At 39.2% G+C, this 16,789-nt stretch overlaps 1 protein-coding gene across 2 annotated transcripts in view; it reads right to left on the bottom strand.

Moving 5' to 3' along the window:
• PTGFR (prostaglandin F receptor) overlaps positions 1–9,574 on the bottom strand; it is a 37,855-nt gene extending 28,281 nt beyond the window's left edge. Inside the window, exons 1-2 of one of the 2 annotated variants that reach the window (XM_010350615.3) lie at positions 9,290–9,574; positions 6,984–7,853 (exon numbers count right to left, since the gene is read on the bottom strand). In XM_010350615.3, coding sequence (XP_010348917.2) covers positions 6,984–7,781 — 798 coding nt within the window. In that variant the 5' untranslated portion in view covers positions 7,782–7,853; positions 9,290–9,574. Of the gene's footprint in view, positions 1–6,983; positions 7,854–8,231; positions 8,315–9,289 lie in introns of those variants that run through there. The other variant, XM_074381056.1, reaches the window with a different exon arrangement.
• Between the last annotated feature and the right edge of the window lie 7,215 nt (positions 9,575–16,789).

The following is a 16,789-nucleotide window of genomic DNA, read 5'->3' as shown; positions in this document are numbered from 1 at the left end:
TCTCCTTCACTGTCACACCACAGCCACACTCCATTTCAGCATTCCACAGTCTAGCATTACTTGGGGATACAATAGCTGAGGAGGAATGAGAAAAAACACCTCCCTGTCTATGTAAAACCACAACTGTATTCACTCTTCTATGGCATTAGCTGTGTTACAAGCAGAAAAAAAGGACAGACAGGAGACAGATTTAAACAAGCTTTGAAAGTTATATTTACAAGTATCACAAGACAAATTTATCCTATAGGATGAAGTCCTCTCTGAGTACAGTGAATGACACAGATGTACCAGGTAAAATTGGTGTGGCTATAGATGCCTTCCAAAACAAATATAAATGGAATGCATTTTGCATACTTCCTATAAAGATAAGTCTAAGCAAATAAAGCTAAAACTGGCAACCCAAAGAGATTTGGGACACATCGACATCTTGAATTGTTCTTCAAGCGTTTTGGAGCTTAATAAAGAGCCCAAAATCCTTTAAGCCAGAAGATTTTTATATCCATGAGGGTATAAATTTAATCCACATGTTTCTGATTCGTTTACACTTAAGTCATTCAAGCAATGTTTATAAGTGTCGTCTCAATGTCTACGATATCTTTGGGTACTTTTATAAGTCTTTCTCCTTAAAAAAGGTCATGCTTTTCCAAGAGTAAATAAATTTAAAATAACAAAGTATTCCAGATCACTACACTCATCCAAAGCAACAAATTCTTGTGTAAATTCTCATCCTAGCAATGTCTTTTAAAAATGGATTGGCATTTGCCCATTTTACACCATATACGTTCATGGAAGGAGATAGTTTTATACTCAAGTGAGCTCAATTCCATATACACAGATCCACATATTTATCAAATCACACTATAAACCAATGTGTAATGCATTTTATATGTAGATAGCACATACACAAGTAGACTTCTAAAAGGTTGTCCTACGGTATACTCTGGAGGCAATAGACTTTGGGGCAGAGATCTGCATGCAGGAAGTTTTCCAGGGTGAGCGTGAAGTAGAGAAGGAGGTAGAATTAGGCAGGAGAGGAGCTGCAATGCAGTTGCAAGGAAAGTCCTCAACAGATGCCTTAGCAGGCCCTGAAACATGAATAGACCTTCAGAAAGACCCAACTAGGCAAAGGGACAAGTTCCCTTTATCCCCACATCCACCAATCAGTGCACATACACTGACCCCAAGAGACAGGGACACAACCTTAGACAAAGCAGCTCCTTTCAGCTGAAGGGAAATTCCCTTGGGAAAAGGAAGATCTGGGAGGAGTACCACAGTGTCCACTTTTTAGGTCCGTCGGATTTTTTTGAGACTTAATCCTCTGTGACTGAAAACCTACCTAATCTTTTAGTCTGTTAACAGCACAAATTAAGGCATAGACATTCACTTAATCAGCTGGTAAAGACATGATGTAAGCAAGCCCATTTCGGATGAATTTCCACACTTCGTAGGAGTAGAACCCAGCTGTCATCAGTCCTGTCTCCAGACAACTTTATTGCTGCTTCCACATTCCTAACAAAGGGACACGCACACTTCACAAAGAAAACTAGCTAAAATGATTTATGAAAATATTGCCTCTGAAATCAGCAGAAATCCAAGATTAAACCTGAAAGACCTACATTTCCAAGATCTAACATAAGACTATAGAACAGTCCATTTTGTTTGTTTGTTTTATTTTAGAGTCAGGGAATGCATGTACAGGTTTGTTGCAAGGGGATATTGCACGGTACTGAGGTTTAGGTTTCTAATGATATCACCCAAGTAGTCAACACAGTATCTGATAGCTATGCCACCCACTAGAATCTCTCCTATTTGATCCAATGGTGATTGGTTAATTTTTTTAATTTGAGAAATAATTTAACATTTATGTGTGTATTTGTATATATATGCACAAAAAAGGTGTGTATGTACACATGTACACTTTTATGTATGTATCTAAATACATAAACTATATATACACACACTACATATGTACATGCACACATATACAGGTGCAATTTTCAACATTATCTCTTCACTTAAAACATATAAATCTACATCCATTCACCATCCTTTGGGTATTGAGGCAAGTGCACAAGACACATACATAGATTTCCATTACACCGTTCTTAAATATTAAGGATGGGGATCAGCCTTCCAAAGAAAATAATCTTCACTGAGAGTCACAGTGTGCTATGATTTCATGTTATTCCGTCATTTGTCATTAGCCCTTTAAGATCTGGTCATTAGGAAGCCAATACCTTTTGTAATTTCAGTCAAAGTTCAATTAGCCACCCAGTTCTTTGATCTGTATCTGACAAACACCTTAGTGACCAAACAATGTTTAACTATGTTGACTAGAAATATTAGCATAACAGTAACTGTAGGAAACTCAAGGTCCAACTCTACACTTGCAAGATAACACATTTCTTGGGTAAAGTCACCTACATAGGAAATCATTTTGCTCCTCATGTACTTTATATTTCTCTTTCCAATTCAAAATTATTCTGTATCTCTGAAGAGAAGGTAAAACAAACATATGTCCTTCTAGTAAAAGACAGCTGAAGTTTAATAGCGTTCTAAGTCTACAGTTGCTGATTAGGGAACAGATTAAAATTACAATTTGGTCTCAGTGTTTGCTTGGCTGTTAACGTCCAAAACTCAGAATCCATATTCTGGTCAATCATTTCCAATCTTTTGACATTCATACTACTTAAGTTACAGTCAATCAGTCAACAAGTATTTATTGCTCTGCCAAACAGGTGAACTACACATAGCACTAATAATTAATTCCTCTTAGGGTTGCATATTCTAGAATTGGAGAATTAAAAAGAATCATTACTCATATAAAAGTAGAAACAAAAGAATATTTAGAAAATGTTACTTGAAAGTGCTGGTGAATCTCTTTTATCCCCCCTCACAAGAGAAACATCAAGAGAATGTGTTCAAGGTTTGTGTATTAAGGAAAAGTGATTCATCTAGGAAGAACATGAGACAATTTTATAACTGTTGTTTCACTTTCAAAGATGTTTAGAATTAACTTGTTGCTAAATGGAACTGTGAGATAATAAGTGTCCATTGTAGTTCCCTGTATTTTTCAGTTAGCATTGTTATTAAATGAATGTGAATGAATTAACCATGTTTGAAACTATAAAACACAGATACTGTAAAAATTTAAGTCATTAACAAGTTATATTTTAAACAAATGTTATGTTTCTACTGCATTTCTACATTTCAATTACGAGGAGGAAAAAAGCACATTATCTCACCTTGGAAAAATAAAACACATTAAATTTTTTTTAAGCCGCAGGGGATTTTTAGGGTAAGGAAACTATTCTGCATGCTGTAATGGTGGACATATGTCATTCAACATTTTAAAAACCCATGGAGTGTACAACACAAAGAGAGAGCCCTAATGTAAACTACAAACTTTAGTTAATAATAATATAGCAGTGTTGGCTCATTGATTTTAACAAATATGCCACACCAAAGCAAAATATTAATAATAAAGGTGATGAAGTGGGGAAGGGAGAGGGAGTATTTGTAAATTCTCTGTGCTTTCTACTCATTTTCCTATAAATCCAAAAACTACTCAAAAAAGTAAAATAAAGTCTATTAAAATAAGAGAATTCAAACATCTTCATCATTTTTACCTTTGTTGATTAAAACTCAACAAATTAATAGTATCACATTTGACATAAACATCAATATAAATTCCAATTTATAAATTTAAGTGGTTTCAGAAGTTATGCTACTATTGATAAGTTTTGATGCAGTAGTTCCTGTCAAGCACAGACACCATCATCTGCACCTTACTCATTTCCTCCTGTTAGTGTATGTACCTCTACCTTCGTTCCAGTTAGAGACTTGAAAATGACTGTGAACACTGGTCAAAGAGTGTGCAAATGTTCATTCAAATACAAATCCAACAATTCCCACTTAATCAGAGAAAAAAGGCACATGATATCAAATAGGGCATTGACCCAGAAGCTGCCATGATTATAGTACATCTATGGGAATCTAGAAGCTTGGGTTCAGAAGTATTTTTAAAAATCAGAAACTTTTTAAAATACAAGGTGGGCAGGAAAATGATGCCTCAGTATTAATATCTATTACAATCTGCCTAGATATAAAAGAGAGAAAAAGAAAATTTTCAACTGAAATATCAGTACTGAATGTTATTTTGGGATTCTCAAGCCTGCATTTTTATAAGGTTATTTATACCTGAGTACCTTAATTTAATCACCAAGGTACTTGTGTCCAGACCACCAAAGGTCAGAAGAAATCTTTTAGTCAGAAATTTTCATGAAGACTCACATCTCCATAAAAGAAATCAGGATTGCAAAGAATGCTTAAGACAATTCAAAATATCAGCCCATTAAGTAATATCTGCAGTGTATCTACTATCCATCTAACACAGAGATAATCTTCATGCTAAAAGCATTGATACATTGGTGTCATGGATACATCAATAATTCATAAAGAGAAAATGGACCTCAGAAAATGTTTTGTGGAAATGAAAATTTGTTTCCACTAGGAAATGTGTTCAAAATATGAATTAAATTGTAATATTTATTCTAACAAGGAAGGAAACCAAAAATCCAGGAATGGAAATTAGGGGAAAACATAAATTCAAAATATCCTAACAAGAGTGTGAAATTTTGCTTCCTTCCATAGTCATGCAGGAGTGAGTCTATCACTCCTATTCCTCAAAGTCAAAACCCAGTAGTTAAACAGAATTTTTAAGATGCCTCAGAATAATTAAAAAAACAAAATACAGGTGATCACCTTAGTTGTCCAGATTATGTCTCTCATTTACTAATACTTCACCATTTCACTGTTTTGAAGTATTCTCCAGAGACACAACCTTCACTGTAAAATTGATTTAAACATTTTTCACCTCTTCTTTTCTCGCTTTCTTTATATTTCTTTCACAAACCCTAAATTCATTTCAACTCACTCAGACTCACTTTTTAGTTTAAAAAGCTACTTTATTTCAGAAGTTAACTACAGAAAAATTAAAAAGCATTACACCCAGGGAATTTTTTGTTGTTGTTGAGTGGCATACATTAACCTCCTCAAAAATGAACAGTGAAATGGTTCCAGTGTTGTTAGAAATGGTTTCTGTTACTCAGTTCATGCAACTATACTATAATCACAGATCAGACTCTTACTGGGTTCACCTAAGGCCTCCTCAGTTGACAATAAGCAGGCCTCCAAAGGTAGACTTTCCATGGATAGACTCACTCTCCCCTTGGGTATGTTCTTATGACCTGGCCAACTCAGGAACAACAGACACAAAAAAATTTTAATGACTTAACAATTCAAGAAGCCAAATTCAGGTTGTGAGGCAATATGAATAGAAATTCAATTATATGAAGAGAAATTTTTAAAATATTAGAAAAGTAGAACTCCCTTTGTAAAATAAACCCAACTCTATTGTAGAATCTGTCTGCAATAGCAGCTGTCACAAACTTTTATATGTATCAAAATCATCTGGATCATTAATTAAAACTGCACTAGTGGGCCAGGCATGGTGGCTCAAGCCTGTAATCCCAGCACTTTGGGAGGACGAGGTGGGTGGATCACAAGGTCAGGAGTTTAACACTAGCCTAGCCCACACGGTGAAACCATGTCTCTACTAAAAATACAAAGTTTAGCCAGGCATAATGATATGTGCCTGTAATCCCAGCTACTCAGGAGACTGAGGCAGGAGAATTGCTTGAACCCAGGAGGCAGAGGCTGCAGTGAGCCAAGATCACACCACTACACTCTAGCCTGGGTGACAAAGTGAGACTCCCTCTCAAAAATGAAAATAAAAAAACTTCAGAGCAACTATTCTTGGGCAATGAGCCTCTTCAGAGCCTAACAAAACTGCATTAGTAACAAGCATCTTCATTCTAGCAGATCAGGTAGTTAGGGTACAACCAGTTACTCAGTTCATGCAACTATACTATAATCACAGATCAGACTCTTATTGGGTTCACCTAAGGCCTCCTCAGTTGACAATAAGTTGTCTTAATAAGACAATAGTAAGTTGTCTTACCTCTACCTTTGTCTCACTTCCACCTTGCCATCACCTGTACTGCCATCTCTGGATGCTTTCCCACTTATTGTTACAGACAAGGGGAAAGAAAAAACAATCTTTGTTGTCACTTGCCCCCTACAGAAGGCTTTTTTTTTCCTTTCATGGCATGTTGTAACTTCTTATAAAGCAAAATGTTGGAAGGAGTTAAGGTCATACTTATCTAACATAAATATGATTTTTGTCTTCTATCTGGAAGGTGACATGATTTATGTTTGTTTCTAATAGCTTCACTTTAGCTTTCATTTCCAAATTAAAATATCAAGCTATCACAAACAGATGCTGGCTAACTTAAAATTTTAAATGAATGAAACGAAAAGGAAAGAATCTCTGGACTTCCTGTTGAACATACCTCTTCCTGGACTAATGGCATTGTTCCTGAATTAGTGAACTACTGATTTCTTCACTTGAACTATCTATGCAGTACACCTGAACTATTCAGCTATTTCAATTCATCACCAACCTTTGCAGTTCCTGTCATTGCGTGCTTCGGAGAACCCAGTAGCTAATATGCCCTGTCTACTAATGAAAAGTCCATGTGACTTTCTATCAAGACTTACCAAGGCTAACTGCAATCTGTTCCAATGCTGTTTTACAGTTGGTCATTTTGTTCACATTTTAGAAATAATCATATTCAGTGTGTTAAAAATATGTAAATTCTGTAAGAACTACATTGCTCTGCAAGCAATTAACACTGTGGTTAGAATTATTTAGCAACACATTTCTTTCACTTCAGGGCTTATGGGAAAATAACCATATGTGTCATTCCAAGCCAGAGCTGAGTGCTGAAATAAATGTTGAATAAGGGTCAGTCTTAGCATTTAAAAGACTGAAATTCCAAACTAACAACTTCAAAAAAGATAACCTGGAATTGAACATGGATTAACCCAAGAAAGTAGAAGTCAAAACTTCAGGCTCTTACCAGAAATGGACTCCAACAAATACAGGAGACACACATTATCGCCAGGAGCTGGATGACCATTTCCAAATGATGAGATCTGCCTTGTCTGTGCTGCTGACTTTTAAATTTAACTCTTAAAAGTGTAATTCCTGTGATAGCATTGCACAACAATGAAACACCAAGGGCTAAGAGCCCCAGAAAAGAAAAAAGTAGAAGATAAAATCTGTCTTCCCAGTCTTTAATATCTTCTGTGTTGTAGAAACACCAGGTCCTCGATGCCTGAATTTTATAGTCTCGATGTCCAAGGATGGGCAGCAAAGCTATAAAAACAGCAAACAAGCACACACCACTTAACATCATTTTCACATGTTTGGAAGTAATTTTCGTAGAATGAAATATTGGGTTCGTGACTCCAATACACCGCTCAATGGCCATCACACTGCCTAGAAGAAGTGGGCACAGACCAGAGAACACCATGCAGATACCAAAAATACTGCAAAGGACATTTGATTGGTCAAAGCGGATCCAGTCTTTATCAGAAACATACACAAATACTGCTATGGTCCCATTGATGAGATGGCCAAAGAAATCCGTAATTACCAGGCCACTAGCCAAAAGTAGAAACGATGCCTTGGACTTCTGTCTAAATCTCCGATATGCCTTCACAAGAATGGCAATGGCAAGGCTGTTTGACAAGATTCCCACTGTCATGAAGATTACTGAAAAAAATACTGAAAGCCGGTTTTCTGTCTGGCAGGTTGTGTTTGAAAGAAGCCCAGCTGCAGGAGACACTGGCTGTTTGGAATTGTTCATAGACATTGTTGTGGAGATAAAAGCCAACCGCTCAAGTCATCTCCCTCTCAAAACTGTGCAAGCTTGCAGTCCAGACATCTGTAGGATAAAGAGAGAGGAATTATGAACTGCTCATCTGACGTTTATGACTGCCGTGCCCCAGCATCCTGTGGTGGAATAGGTTTCATCTGGCCTATTAGAAGCAAGGTTGCATCATACTGAAAGCAGCTCATATCTGCCTGTGGTTCTACATTTCATTTTCAAGGTAAAGAAGCTGTCGAAATTGAGACCCATTGGTGAACTTCTGTGGCCCATCTGCAAATGAGCACCTCCTCCTGAATGCACCCCCACCCCACTTCACTGACACCTTAAAACTTTCCAGTTTTACAAAATCGCTGCCAAGATTAGGTTTAAACCTAATGAGGTTTTTTAAATCATAACAGTCTATTAAAGCAAACAAACAAACAAAAACCAGACCTTTTAAAGTGTCTGCTCTTTCCTCTGGTGGGCTTTGTCCCCAAACTGAAGATTATTTCTCAGTTGAATGTCCTGCTTGTCAGGCAGAGATAACAATCTCCAAACTTTGAAAGGGGAACAGCAAGTTCATAGATGTTAAACTCAGATTTTCTGAATATGTTTCTAAGCCTAAATCAAATAACAGCAAACCACACACACAGTGAACCTATGGAAAGCAGAGTGATAAGTCTCTAGGAAGATTTTCTGGTCTAGCTGCCCCTGTGCAGAAATTCTGATTCACGATGGGGAAGTGGGCAGGCCATGCTCACTCTGTGCATCTCGGCCAAGATACTGTCCAATTACAGCTTCAGAGTAGCAACATCCAAGGCCAAGTATTTACTTGTCACTCTTTCCCTAGAGGGCTGAAGCCTGAGTCACAGACACTGGATACACAAGGCCACAACCACTCTGCTCCGAGCTAATTCGATTGGCGTTTCCCGAGCAGCTAGTTTTCCCGGAGGCTGCAAATTCCAGAGCCAGCTTTTCCTGTGCCCCGTCTGACTGGGACTGCCTAGGCTTTCCCCAGGACGGTGGCCTCCTCCAAGTCTTACTCACAGCTCGACTTTAGCCCATTACTACCCCCGTCGCCCTTCGGCTTGTCCTCACAACATCCTCTCCAAATTAACAAACTCGCTGAAACATTCTGCAATTGCTCAAACGCCAGAGGGCTGTTTCTCTCTTATCCCGGGGACCCAGAGTGAGGAGACGCCCGGGTCGGAACTCTAAGTGCCGCCCGCAGTGAACCCTGCAGCAGCGAGAAGCGGGATCTCTGCCGATTTCCCTCTTCTGAGACCCTTTCTACCCTCTCCCCATCCAAACAGCTCAGAATGGGGACGGGTTAGCCCGAGTATCCTTCTTTACGCGTCTCCCTAGCTTAGGGAATCTGGTCCAAACTCCGTGCCAGGAGCCGCCTGCAGAAGATGCGCCCGGGTGTCCCGGGGGATGGGTTGGTTAAACGTGGGTCTGGATAAGCATCCTGAGGCCAATGCGTTGGGATCAGCCTCTGGAGGGGTGGTTACCTTGTCATCCCAGGCCGCCAGTCGGGCTCTCTGTGGAGCAGAAGAGCGAGCCGCTCGGTGTGCCATGGCGCGCCGGGCGCCACCGCTGCTTTAAGTTCCACCGAGCGCAGCGCGGAGATCCTGCTTGGGCGGGCGCGGGCTGTGGACCCACCGCTGGACCCCTCCGCTCACTCGTTCCCTTAGCCCGGAACCTGCCGGGGACGCTTGGCTCCTAGGATCCCTCTGCACCTAGCTGAGCTCGCTCGAAGCCTGGGCGAGATGAGGCGCGCGAGTGACCTCCGCCTTTTCCTCTTCTCTCTCCTCTCCGCCCCCTTTTTCACGGGTACAGAGCAGAACTGGGAGAGAAGAGGGCACGGCGCTCTGCGCTCAGCCGCTGGAGCAGCTAAGGAAAGTTTTGTTTTAAACTCATTTTTATCCCCAAGACATCTCTGAGGATGCAAGACAGGCGTCTGGAGAGCAGAGGAAAGCCCAAGATTATGTGTTAGGGCTGTCAGACGGTAGCTTGCAGACAATTCATTCCAAGTCCAGCTCCAAATGCATAAAGGCACCAGGTAGAAAGAGGTTGTGTGTTTGAGGGAGAGCTTTGTGTGGCAAATATCTCCAGGGAGTTAAAAAGAGGTTTTCAGCCGGGCACAGTGGCTCACGCCTTTGTAATCTCAACGTTTTGGGAGGCCAAGCCGGGCAGATCACCTGAGGTCGGCAGTTCGAGACCAGCCTGACCAACACGGAGAAAACCCGAAAACCCGTCTCTACTTTAAAAAAAAAAAAAAATAGCCAAGCACGATGGTGCATGCCTGTAATCCCAGCTACTTGGGAGGCTGAGGGAGAAGATTGCTTGAACCCAGGAGGAGGTTGCCTTGAGCTGAGATCGCACCATGGCACTCCAGCCTGGGCAACAAGAGTGAAACTCCGTCTCAAAAAAAAAAAAAAAATGGTATTCAATCCCAGTGTTGTAAATGAAAACACTCATAGCCTTAGGGTTCACTGTCACACAGAGGACTGGGACTGTTTCCAGCTTTCTAAGGAATGTGAAAAGGGAAACAGGTGAGATACCTTCTTGAAGAACACTTGCAGATAAGAAATTAGTAACATGTTGGTGATTTTAGAAGTCCACTGGTGAGAGAATTTCTAGTGATATGTATACCCCAAGAGATGTGCATCTAATTTCATGGAGATAAATTTATGATGAAGTAAAGAAATATATTTTTTCATTAGGATTATGATTTTAGCCATTTTATTCTGTAATTGCTTCTAGCTAATATTGCTTTGACACATATCCATTAAGTATGTCTCATTTTTCTAGCTAAACACTTATGTGAATCTATTACTGACTTTCGTTCTTTTTATTGTTGTGAAATGTTGCCACTACATATGTGAAAAATCAAGGCCACACGGAAATGAACCCTGTTTCCCCATTCTAACATAAAAGGAATCTCTAAATTCCTGAAAATTAGAAGGAACCAAAAAATGCAAAAGTGGCATAAAATAAATTAGCCATTAACTGCAGAAAAGAATGACTATAGTTTTCTTCTGTAGGATTTTTTTTTAATGAAATCTTCATAACTTGTAAACTAAACTGTTAATTATGATGAGAAAATTAAACATTCTGGTTAGATAACCTAGTGCCTAGAGAAATATTATACATGAATGGCCGGTATCCAAAGAACAATTATGTAATAAGCTGTACTGAAAATATGAATGACACAGAGTACTATTCTTTCCTTTTTTTAAGTATGTGAGTGTGTATATAATTTTATTCTTTTTTTTCTTTTTGAAAAACATGATATTTTTGCACCTATTGACCCATCATCTAAGTTCCCTCTCCCTGCATCCTATCCCCCAACAGGCCTTGGTGCACATTGACCCCTTCCCTGTGTCCATTTGTTCTCATTGCTCAACTCCCACTTATGAGTGAAAACATGTGGTGTTTGGTTTTCTGTCCCTGTGTTGCTTAAGATGATGGCTTCCAGCTTCATCTGTGTCCCTGCAAAGGACAGGATCTCATTCCTTTTTATGGCTGCATAGTATTCCATGCTGTATATGTACCACATTTTCTTTATCCAGTCTACCACGGATGAGCATTTGGGTTGGTTCTATGACTTTGCTGCTGTACATAGTGCTGCAATAAACGTTATGTGTGCGTGTGTATTCATAGTAGAATGATTTGTATTCTTTTGAGTGTATACGCAGTAATGAGATTGCTGGATCAAATGGTATTTCTGGTTCTAGATCCTTGAGGAATCACCATACTGTCTTCCATAATGGTTGAACCGATTTACATTCCCACCAACAGTGTAAAAGCATTTATATTTCTCCACAGCCTCACCAGCATCTATTGTTTCTTGATCTTTTAATTATCACCATTCTAACTGGCATGAGATGGTATCTCATTGTAGTTTTGATTTGCATTTCTCTAATGATCAGTGATATTGAACATTTTTCATGTTTGTTGGCTGTGTAAATGTCTTCTTTTCAGAAGTGGTTATTCATGTACTTTGCTCACTTTTTGATGCGGTCATTTGTTTTTTTCTTGTAGATGTGTCAAGTTCCTTGTAAATTCTGAATATTAGACCTTTGTCAGATGGGCAGGTTGCAAAAATCTTCTCCCATTCTGTAGATTGCCTATTCACTCTGACGATAGTTTCTTTTGCTGTACAAATGCCCTTTGGTTTAATTAGATCCCATTTGTCTATTTTGACTTTTGTTGCAATTGCTTTTGGCATTTTTGTTATGAAGTCTTTGCCCATGCCTATGTCCTGAATGGTATTGCCTACGTTTTTTTCTAGGGTTTTTACAGTTTTAGGTTTTACATTTAAGTTTTTAATCACTTTTGAGTTAATTTTTGTATAAAGTATAAGAAATGGGGTCCAGTTTCAGCTTTCTGCAGTTTTTCCAGCTAGCCAGTTTTTACAGCACCATTTATTGAATAGGAAATCCTTTCCTCATTGCTTGTTTTTGTCAGATTTGTCAAAGATCAGATGGCTGTAGATGTGTGGTGTTATTTCTGAGGTCTCTGTTCTGTTCTACTGGTCTATATGTCTGTCTTTGTACTAATACCATGCTGTTTTGGCTACTGTAGCCTTGCAGTATAGTTTGAAGTCAGGTAGTGTGATGCCTCCAGCTTTGTTCTTTTTGCTTAGGATTGTCTTGGCAATATGGGGTCTTCTTTGATTCCATATAAAATTAAAGTAGTTTTTTTCTAATTCTGTGAAGAATATCAATGGTAGTTTCATGGGAATAGCACTGAATCTATAAACTACTTTGGGTAGTATGACCATTTTTACAATATTTATTCTTCCTACCCATGACGATGGAATATTTTTCCATTTGTTTGTGTCCACTCTTATTTCCTTGAGCTGTGGTTTGTAGTTCTCCTTGAAGCAGTCCATCACATCCCTTGTGAGCTGTATTCCTAGGTATTTTATTCTCTTTGTAGCAACCATGAATGGGAGTTCTTTCATGATTTGGCTCTCTGCTTTTCTATTGTTGGTATAAAGAAATGCTTGTAATTTTGCACATTGATTCTGTATCCTGAGACTGCTGAAGTTGCTTATCAGTTTAAGAAGTTTTTGGGCTGACACAATGGCATTTTCTAAATACAAAATCATGTCATCAACAAAGAGAGATCATTTGACTTCCTGTCTTCCGATTTGTATACCCTTTATTTCTTTCTTTTGCCTGATTGCTCTGGCCAGAACTTCCAATACTATTTTGAATAGGAGTGGTGAGACAGGGCTTACCAGTCGTGTGCTGGTTTTCAAAGGGAATGCTTCCAGCTTTTGCCCTTTCAATATATTGGCTGTGGGTTTGTCATAAATAGCTCTTATTATTTTAAGATATGTTCCATCAATACCTAGTTTATTGAGCACTTTTTACATGAAGAGATGTTTAATTTTATCAAAGGTCTTTTCTGCATCTATTGAGATAATCATATGGTTTTTGTCATTGGTTCTGTTTATGTGATGAGTTACGTTTATAGATTTGCATATGTTGAACCATCCTTGCATCTCAGGAATGGGGCCAACCTGAACATGGTGGATAAGTTTTTGGATGTGCTGCTGGATTTGGCTTGCCAGTATTTTATTCAGGATTTTTGCATCGACGTTCATCAGGGATATTGGCCTAAAGTTTTTTTCTTTCCTTTCCTTTTCCTTTTTTTTTTTTTTTTTTTTGAGACAGAGCTCACTCCATCACCCAGGCTGGAGTGCAGTGGTGAAATCTCAGCTCACTGCAACCTCTGCCTCCCAGGTTTAAATAATTCTCCAACCTCAGCCTCCCTAATAGCTGGGACTACAGGCACATGCCACCACATCTGGCTACCTTTTGTGTTTTTAGTAGAGACAATGTTTCACCATGTTGACCAGGCTGGTCTTGAACTCCTAAGTTGTGTGTGTGTGTGTGTGTGTGTGTGTGTGTGTGTGTGTCTGCCCAGTTTTGGTATCAGGATGATGCTAGCTTCATAAAATGAATTAGGGAGGAGTTCTTCCTTTTGAATTATTCGGAATAATTTCAGAAGAAATGATACCAGCTCCTCTTTGTACCTCTGGTAGAATTTGGCTGTGGCTCCATCTGGTCCTGGGCCTTTTTTAATTGATACACTATTAATTACTGCCTCAATTTCAGAATTTGTTATTAGTTTATTCAGGGATTTGACTTCTTCATGGTTCAGTTGTAGGAGGGTATATGTGTCCAGGAATTTATCCATTTCTTCTAAATTTTCTAGTTTATTTACATAAATGTGTTTGTAGTATTCTCTGATGGTAGTTTGCATTTCTGTGAGGTCAGTGGTGATATTCCCTTTGTCATTTTTGTTGCATCTATTTGATTCTTCTCTCTTTTCTTCTTTATTAGTCTAGCTAGCAGTGTATCTTATTTTGTTAAAAAAAAAACAGCTCCAGGATTTTATTGATTTTTTTGGAGCATTATTTGTGTCTCTATCTCCTTCAATTCTGCTCTGAGCTTAGTTATTTCTTGTATACTGCTCTTTTGCTAGCTTTTGAATTAGTTTGCCCTTGCCTCTCTAGCTTTTTAAAATTGTGATGGTAGGGTGTCCATTTGAGATCTTTCTAGCTTTCTGATATAGGCATTTGGTGCTATAAATTTCCCTCTTAACACTGCTTTAGCTGTGTCCCAGAGATTCTGGTAGGTTATCTCTTTGCTCTAATTAGTTTCAAAGAAATTCTTGATTTCTGCCTTAATTTCATCATTTACCAAGGAGTAATTCAGGAGCAGGTTGCTCCGTTTCCATGTAATTGTGTGGTTTTGAGTGCGTTTCTTAATCCTGAATTTTAATTTGATTGCACTGTAGTCTGAGAGACTGTTATGATTTCAGTTCTTTTGAACTCTATCAGGTTATTTATGTTCCTCTGTAAACTTTTTATTCTATTCAGCAGTTCCATTAACCTTTTATCAAGGTTCTTAGCTTCTTTGCATTGGGTTAAAACATGCTCCATTAGCTCAGCATAGTTTTTTATTCCCCATCTTCTGAAGCCTACTTCTGTCAATTAGTCTGTCTCATCCTCTGTCCAGTTCTGTGCCTTGCTGGAGATGTTGCAATCATTTGGAAGAGAAGAGGTACTGTGGCCTTTGGGGTTTTTGGTGTTTTTTCATTAATTCCTCCTCATCTTCATGAGTTTGTCTACTTTCAATCTTTGCAGCTGCTGATTCTGGGATGGGGTTTTCGTGGGGAGTTTTTTGTTGCTGATGATGCTGTTGTTGTTGCTTTCTGTTTGTTTTTCTTTCAGTAGTTAGGTCCCTCTGCCGTAGGTCAGGCCCTATTCATCTGGTTCACTCCCATGCTTAGAGATATCACTTAAGGAGGCTGAAGAACAGCAAAGATGGATGCCTGCTCCTTCTTCTTGGATCTCTGATCTCAAGAGTCACCAACCTGATGCCAGTAGGATCTCTCCTTTATAGGGTGTCTGACAACCCTTGTTGGAGGGTCTCACATAGTTGGGTGGCACATGGAACAGGACCCATTTAAGGAAGCACTTTGACTGTCCTTTGGTGGAGTGGGTGTGTTTAGCTAGGAGGAAACCCACTTCTCTGGGCTGCCCACATTCCTCAGAACTACCAGGAGGAAAGGCTAAGTTTGGTGGTCCACAGAGACTGCAGCCAACCCTTCCCCTAGGGGCTCAGGCCAAGGGAGATCCAGGTTCTATCCCTTAGCCTCTAGTTGAAATTTTTGGAGTTCCTGCAAGAATCCCCAACCAGTAAGGAAGGATGAGTCAGGGTCAGGCCTGAAGAGGCACTCTGGCACAGCTGGTGTTAGGCTGTTGGGGATACCTTTTGGGACCAAGACATCCAGCCTCACTGGCTCCAGGAGGGAAAACGTGTGGTGTGGAGCTATGGAGATGGATGCTGCCCTTCCCCCACCTAGGAAGTTTAGTGTGTTAGGCAGCTGTGAATCCCAGTGCTGGTCGCTGCCCCTCTCCCAAGGAGCTCAAAAGGCTTAGCTGCTGTTTCTAGTTGGCCATCTTGGCCCCACCTCCTCTTCTGTCCTTAAATGATGAATAGCATGACATTGCAATTGTTGGTTTACATGTGTCTCTCCAACTGAAGTGAATTACTGCAGAAGTTTTGTTCATCTCTTCATTCTCACCTAGGACAATGCCAGGCCACTCATCAAATGTTGCTTGAATTAATAAATGCTGTAGTCCACATTTCCAGTATTAGAGTTCAGGACTTTGAAAATCCTCACGCTCTCACTGAAGCATTTCACTAATATCAGGTGCTCTAGCTACTAGGTTTAAAAAAAAAATCCCGTTAATATAATGTCAAATTGTAACATTCATTATGTAATATATTCAAAACAATATGAATTTCTTTTTCAAAGTACTAGATAAATCCCATTTCAGAACAATATCTACCTTGTATGTATTCTTGGTGTTCCTTTTTCAGAACCCATTCCTTAATCAACACACATTTCACCTGAGCATTAATTAAAGAGTCTAAAACACCTACATACCTTCTCTGCATGTTACTAGTCTATAAGGAAGAATAAATAACTACCTTCCAAAGGAAAAAAAAACTCACATACAAATGTGTGTCTGGTCTTATGGGCCCCAAATCTGATCCCTATTCGAAGCACCCAAAGACAAGCATTGAGTGCTTATATAAAAAAGAACTGGGGAATCTACAGCTGAGAGGAACTAACAACCCAAAATATTGTGGAAAGTGGAAGATGCCTGATAAATCCTTCTGAAAAGTAGTGCAGGATGTGTTGTTCCAAAGAAGTGGACACTAATAGAACTATTCATTCATATACTCTTCAGCAGATTCATTGAGCATCTACTTTGTGCCACACTCCATTTCTAGGAGGCAGAAACACAGTTGTATGAATAAGTACATCTTAGCCTCTGTTCTGGTGTGGCTTCTAGGCTAGGAGAAAACACTTATTTTTGTAACATGCAAGCTGGAAATCTTGATATGATTTTAGATGTCCTTTTTGTGTTAAATAAAGGCAGAGCTGATGTCAGCCTGTCTGTAAGAAGATAACAT

Source organism: Saimiri boliviensis, chromosome 11 (assembly GCF_048565385.1).
Source record: "Saimiri boliviensis isolate mSaiBol1 chromosome 11, mSaiBol1.pri, whole genome shotgun sequence".
NCBI classification, from domain to species: Eukaryota; Metazoa; Chordata; class Mammalia; order Primates; family Cebidae; genus Saimiri; species Saimiri boliviensis.
The sequence above is the reverse complement of the archived record's forward strand: the minus strand, read 5'-3'. Positions and strand labels throughout refer to the sequence as shown.